We start from the raw sequence: 6,748 nt of genomic DNA, 5'->3' as shown, positions 1-6,748 counted from the left end.
CATCTGAGCAACATATTAACGTACATACTATCAGCTGGGAAAATGAACATACATATTTTCGAGCTTTATAAATCAATTTTATCAACTATTTACCTGATGTCCGACAGATGTAATCTTTGTTATTTTTGTAATATTGCGTTTATAAAATTGACCTTTGTAACATTTATGCTAAAGAAAGTGTATGTCTAACTAATATCTATAATAAATAACTAAAGAAAATCATACTTGGCGACAATTTTCAAAAGTATCGAAGTAACAGCACCGTTTCTTCCCTGGCATCGATACCAGCATACAGAAACAGGGTGACCGTTTACGGTATTTTTAATACTTTTGGGTATTTTTGGAGGTCAAAATTGAACCGTCGGTATATTTACGGTATATCGGTATATATTTTATAAAATTTTAACGTTATATAGAAATCCAATAAAAGCAAGTGTTAAAATTAAGCCAATCAAATAGAAAATAGATTAATTAATCGGATAAAATTATGTGGGCATGTCTAAATATTCTATATAGCTGATAATATTCGACGGAAGATCAATAACGAGGAATATGTAAAATGGAACTTGAATTCGTTAGTATATTTACGGTATATTTTTAAAATGAGACGGTATGTTTCGGTATATTTCTGAGGGTTGGACGGTATATTTTGTCGATAAGTCGCGGTCACACTGTTTCTATTTCCGTGCAGATACATTTTGTAAATATTTACGCAAATTTGCACGAAAAACCCCCTAAAAACAGTTAAAATGCGGACTTAACCATATGGTTGTAACTGGAAAAGTGGTAGAACACTGCACGTTTTTTCGCCAGCAAGTGGCAGACAAGGACGGAGGCGCATTCGATTACGCGCTGCTGCCGTCGTGTTGTACAAAAAAAAAACTTAATTGTAATTGCCCAAGGTGCCAAAAAAAGCTCTGCAAATGTTGTCAATGTAGTGGCGCGCAGAAAATAGAGAAATGCAGCAAAGAAACAGAAACGCGATGAGCAGTAGGCAGCAACCAAGACGATGACGACGACGACGACGCCAACAACGAACAAATACCAATTCATCAGGTGAGTGAGCAGCAGCACAGCACTAACAACAATATGAGGGGATTGCCTGTCCAAATACGTACACAGACACACATACATGCATGCATACACACATGCCATAACTATGTCATAGGCGTGCACTTGTTGTTCTTTTTGCTAGTGGGGCGATGCACGTCACAGTCATTGATGAGGCGGATATTCGTTAACTTTATGTATTTTTTCAGCTTTTAATTATTTACGAGAATACTCACACAAACATACCCTACCCGGACAAAAGCACAAAACTGCGATAATATAGTTACAAATACATGCCAAATTAATGCGCACACACAGACGAGGCAGTTATCAGTAAAAGACGACGCTGAAAAAGAAACCAAACCAACAATCTCTGCGCTGTACATAGACCGAAATGAGCTGGCTGCGGTCTAGTCCGCTGCGTCAGAGCGGCAACGGGGGCGGTGGCGGGGTCTCAACAGGACACTCTTCTACGGGCAGCCTCCGCCAGAGACCCATAGATGCAGCCACCGACTGCGATCCGCGCGCCTGCTACGACAGTTTCTGCAAGCATTGGCAGCAGGCCTACGACATCATACAGCACTATGCCCCGCCCACCCATGACGATGTATTGGGGGTGGTCTCGCATCTCGACTATATGGTCACGCTGCTGCTGGTGGAGCTGCATCATTGCAACAAAGTGTCTTTACCCTCTACGGACGCAAGTGCTGCGCCGGCAGCCCCCTGCCTGGAGTACCTGCTCAGTGAGAACCTGTTGGATAAGCTGTACGAATGGGCCTGTACAACGGGCCGCTATGCAAATGCGGTGAGGCTGGAGCAGCTGAAGCTGTACGAGCTGCTCGTGAGCCACTCACGGCATCAGCTGCTCTGCCATGAGCCCTTCCTGAGACCACTGCTCAAGATACTGGCCTCCAGTCAGGGTGAGATCTTCCCGCCCGATCTGGAGAAGCGACTGGTCATCTTGTTGAACCAGCTGTGCGTCGTACTCATGCAGAATGTCCATCTGCTGGATCTGTTCTTCTTTTCCGCACAGACGCAAGTCCAGGAACAGATACAAAATGGCAACGTGCCGCCCCCCAAAAGTGGAACTACGACCAAGTGAGTAGTAGAGCAATAGCATTCGAAATTCAGTAATTCAACTTGAACCGCCTTTAGTTTCATAATTTTTTCGCTGCTCATCCCGTATGTGCATCGGGAGGGAAGTCTCGGCCATCAGGCACGCGATGCTCTGCTCCTTTGCATGGCCCTCTCGCAGAAGAACTCCAACATTGGCACCTACATAGCACAATACTCATCCATCTGTCCGCTGCTGGTGACCGGACTGGGTGGACTCTACTCGCGGCTGCCCAACAGCATTGAGATCAGTTCAATCGACTGGCATCGTATCACGCCGGATGATGTGACGGAGATACCAGAGCTCACATTGTTCATGAATGCCCTTGAGTTTTGCAATGCTGTGGTGCAGGTGGCCCACGAGATGATCAAGCAACAGCTGCTGGACTTTATGTACCAGGGATTCATTGTGCCCGTGCTGGGGCCAGCCGTACTACAGGTGAGACTCGCGTCACGTCTCTTGTCTCCTTTTACGTGCAAAACTTGTCTTCGATGCATTTCTGTGGTGTTGGTTGCAAGCGTATCATTTTGTGTCCTGTTCTCTGTTCTGTTTTTCTATCATTTCGATGCTTTTTCATGTGCTCTTCTTTCTGTCTGTCTGAAGGACGAAAGAATGCTGCTTGATCTTGCAATTTCTTTTGTGTGTTTTCTATTTTTTTTGTTGTGCCTTATCTTAAATACACACACAAACAAACACACACCTCGAAATCTCGAAACAACTTTTTGCGCCTCCCTTTTCGCAGACACTGAAGGGCAAACATTTTCAGACGAACATCGACTCACAAATCTCGGCCATGTCGTATCTGGATCTAATACTGCGCTCCATTACGGAGCCCGGTCTGCTGCGAGCCTTTGTCAAATTTCTCCTGGACACGGAGAAGTTCGATGGCGAACGGATACTGGACTCGTTGGTCGAGCGTCTCAACTCCCCAGATGCCAATCTCTGTATGGTGACGATGGCCCTGTTCGACACCTTGCTGGGCCTCCACTGCGAGGATCTGATGCTGGAACTGTTGCTCAAATTCATGCTGCCGGGGAAGCATGTACCCATCTCGCACCGTCACAAGATCAACAAGATCGATCCGTATCTGAACAGCAGCGATTTTTTTCTGGAACTCTCACCGGATGTCCTGAAGCGTGCTCGTGACCTGGCCAGGCCGAAGAGCGTCCACGAGCAGCAGCCACCGTCTGGAGCAACTGGAGAGCAGCCAATTCAGCCACTGGCATGGCCCAGCCTGCCCTCGCCTGTCATGAGCAAGACAATTGGAGCCAACTGGAACTACTATGGCCTCCACACCGGCGACAGTTTGTATGCCAATCTGCAGGCATATCTGTTCGAGGCTCACTGGCGGATAGCCCAGTGCCAGCGGGATTGCCTCAAGTGGGCCAACAGCTATCGCTATCAGAAATGGCCCCGCCACGGACAAGCACGTGTCCATGCGCACGCCTTGGAGCTGGCCAGACAGTTCTTCAGCGAGTTTGGAGGTGGCCCACCCGCCATAGCCAGTGAATCGGCGGGAGAGAAACAGCTAGATAGTCTGCAGTCGATTGGCGAGTCCAGTGGCTATGAATCATTCAAGTGGCGGCCGGCCGACGAAGAAAGCGATGCCACTGACCTCACTGTGACAACAACAACAACAACGGCCAGTGAGGCGGATCTCGAGCACAATAGCAGCAGCATCAGCAGTGGAATGGGTGGAGGAGGAGGAGCGGCGGCAGGCAGACGAGGGGAAGCTTGGCGCATCTCGCACACCAATCGCAACGAGCTGCTGCTTACAGATTTGGATTTCTCAGAGGATTTGTTTGCGCAGGGCACCGTAAGCTTAGGTAAGGATTGAGAGGAATGCCAATCGCAATTACTATATATATTTTGTTGATCTCTTGCAGGTCCCTTTCTCAATGCCATCTGGGGAAAACTGCAAACCTTTACGAGCAACTCTTTGTATGTGAATTTACACCTGACTGGGCTGATCACTCGCCTGGCCTGGTATCCACTGCCGCTGATCCACTCGCTGCTGCTACGCTCTGACATCGCCATCACCTCGGACACGCCCTCCTTCCATCAGGTGTTGCGCATTTTAAAGCAACAAATCGATGCCGAGCTGCCAGTGACCGAGGATTCTTTGGAGATAATCGATGTGGCACGCTCGTCGCTGATTGATCGCGAATTTCGTCTGGTGAATGCCCGCAAGGGTAACGAGAACTCTCCCCTGCATCATCATCAGCAGCCGCAAACGACGCTCTCCCAGCAGCAGCAGCAGCAGCAAGGACAGCAGCGTTCCGCCTATGCGACACTGTCGGCTGCCACGCCTGTGCAGGCCACACAAACCAGCGCCTACGATCCGTTCAAGCGGAGTGATAACAAACGGAAGAGCATCAGCAAATCGATCAGCAGCATGTTTAGCAGAAGATCCACACCTAATCCCCCCTCCTCTGCCGGTGAGTAGTCAGGCAAGCAGTGTTTTCTGCATAATTTCTGCACATTTTCTTTTCAATGAAACAAGAACTCACCAACTATACAAAAAACAAATCTGCAGCGTTGGATGTTGGAAGAAAGTTGGTTTCGGGTCTTTATAATCACAAACACACACATACACACTTCACATCACACAGATTAGAGCCCTGCATGAGCCCACACAGTGGACCAAGAAACGAGTGTGAATCGAAGCTATCATAAAATTTTCGTGAAGGGACTTCGAAACGATCGCAAATGATATCCTATACTAGTCAAACGCGTGACTTAACCCGAGACAACTCTCGGAATCGGATCAAATACTCCGCAAAAGGCTCGTTCTTTGTGTTGCTGGGTTACATCGTAAACACTTTAATCCACTTAGACACTCATGCAGGGCTCTCTATCTCTCTCTCTGGTTTATCACACACATGTCCATTCACACACATCTTGTAAAATGCCTGCAGGCGTCGTTGTTAATTAATTGATTTCTTTTATTTACTTTTTTTTATTGATACTCGTACAACAATCAAAAAACAAAATCCAAACAAATCTTAGCTTCATCTGGCTTATCACAAATTTACGCATTCTTCACCGGTAAATATTTCACGCTTGATAAAAAGTATTTAAAGTTTTAAACTAAAACGTAACCCAAACTAAAACAAAAACAATAACAAATCCTATCATAGTCTTGTTCAAAATGTATTCCGTAGATTTTCTCCTGTAGCCTGTAGAGCTTTGTACATAAAATGCTATACCCCCTCCAACCCACTAAAATGAACAAATTTTAGAAAAATAGAAACATTTGTGTAAACCCATTTAGCCGTTGGTTGCCGTTGTATTTGTTGTTGAAATTAACCTACCAAAGGTCTCAGCATCGCCATGAACTCTTCCTAATCCTGATACTGTTCTTTTAGGAGCTGCCTCAACGTTGGTGGGGAACAACAACTCTGGCTCTGGTCAATCGCAGCCGTTCTCTAGCACTGGCACTGGCACCTGTGAGACCAGCCTGAGCACCAACCCGCAGTCGGGAGCAGCAGCAGCACGATCAACAGGCACAGCGACGACAGCTAATGGAAACAGCAGCAACAGCAACATCAGCATTGGGGGATCGACGCAAACTCTCTCCGGCCACTCGAACACCACAACGTATTCGTCGAGCACATTACACGGACTCGATGGTGGCCCACAGACAGGCAGCTTCAACTCAGAGCCAGCTTCTCTTGATTCGGTAGCCTCCATGGGTATTATCGCCAGCACAAGCGGCACGGAGCGCACCAGAGACGTGGCTCTGTGCGCTGTCCTCCTGGATGAGTGGCTCAAAGAGCTGGCGGCTATTGCGCAGGAGCAGAGCGTTGTGCTGGTCACCGATCAACTGCTTTGACATTACCGCAGAGGGCCTTTCTGATCGGATACATATGAAACGCATGTACACAATATTTTACGGATTTGTTGGCCTTTATTTATTTCAATCGTCTACTTTTACGAAACTTTTATTTTTCAACTGTTAAGTTATCGATATGATATTGTTTTTATCCTAAATATTGTATGTATATCTTTAAAAAAAAAACATTTTAACGAACAATTTTTGCACACTGACACGCGTTAACCAGATATGATTAGGATTAAAGTTGTAAAATCCTGAATAGGACGGAGGATTCTTAAGTGTTCAGATCTAAGCGATTATTCTAATTAAAATTAATATGCAATATATACAACCTTTATAGAGAGAATTATGTACTACACATACCATGTACACACATATGTATTTTTGCAATATATATATACATATATTTTATGCTTTTACTATGTACATACATACAACATAATATACATACAACTGCGAGATCAAAAGCTTACGTTTTAGAGTCAACTTAAAAGTATTAAATCGGTCCAAGCTAATGCACATACATACATTCATGATATGATACATATAAATACGTTTTTGAGCAATATAAATAGTGTATGGCCATTAAAATCCACGAGCTTGTTCGAACTCTTTCGTTTGAAATTTACTTACCATTGCCAACCTACACACGGTAGTAACGAGTGGCGAAAAGACTTAAGGTAAAGAACCAGTGCTTTATGAGTTACATATTTAAAAAGGTCTCTCGAAGAATAAACTGACACAGG

At 45.5% G+C, this 6,748-nt stretch overlaps 1 protein-coding gene across 4 annotated transcripts; it reads left to right on the top strand.

Annotated features, from left to right (window-relative positions):
• Positions 1-726: 726 nt before the first annotated feature.
• On the top strand, positions 727-6,395 carry LOC6589774 (UPF0518 protein GL19323). Of its 4 annotated transcripts, none has more exons than XM_026988222.1 (7): positions 727-1,056; positions 1,260-2,148; positions 2,206-2,602; positions 2,931-3,990; positions 4,051-4,602; positions 5,174-5,212; positions 5,533-6,395. In XM_026988222.1, exons 2-7 carry the CDS (start codon positions 1,445-1,447, stop codon positions 5,997-5,999), a joined length of 3,219 nt encoding a protein of 1,072 aa, XP_026844023.1. In that variant the 5' UTR covers positions 727-1,056; positions 1,260-1,444; the 3' UTR covers positions 6,000-6,395. The 4 variants fall into 4 exon arrangements, with proteins under 4 accessions (XP_026844023.1, XP_026844022.1, XP_026844025.1 ...); XM_026988221.1 differs by having other exon boundaries at positions 2,907-3,990; XM_026988224.1 differs by lacking the exon at positions 5,174-5,212.
• The last annotated feature ends 353 nt before the right edge of the window (positions 6,396-6,748 follow it).

Source organism: Drosophila persimilis, unplaced genomic scaffold (genome assembly GCF_003286085.1).
Source record: "Drosophila persimilis strain 14011-0111.01,24,50 unplaced genomic scaffold, DperRS2 tig00000191-arrow-pilon, whole genome shotgun sequence".
NCBI lineage: Eukaryota > Metazoa > Arthropoda > Insecta > Diptera > Drosophilidae > Drosophila > Drosophila persimilis.
The sequence above is the reverse complement of the archived record's forward strand: the minus strand, read 5'-3'. Positions and strand labels throughout refer to the sequence as shown.

Bases quoted from the DNA above. Each gene is read 5' to 3' on its own strand.
- LOC6589774 (XM_026988221.1), top strand. From the start codon at position 1,445: ATGAGCTGGCTGCGGTCTAGTCCGCTGCGTCAGAGCGGCAACGGGGGC. The intron at 3,991-4,050 runs GTAAGGATTGAG...GATCTCTTGCAG, and splicing joins GCAGGGCACCGTAAGCTTAG to GTCCCTTTCTCAATGCCATC. The intron at 5,213-5,532 runs GTAAATATTTCA...CTGTTCTTTTAG, and splicing joins AATTTACGCATTCTTCACCG to GAGCTGCCTCAACGTTGGTG.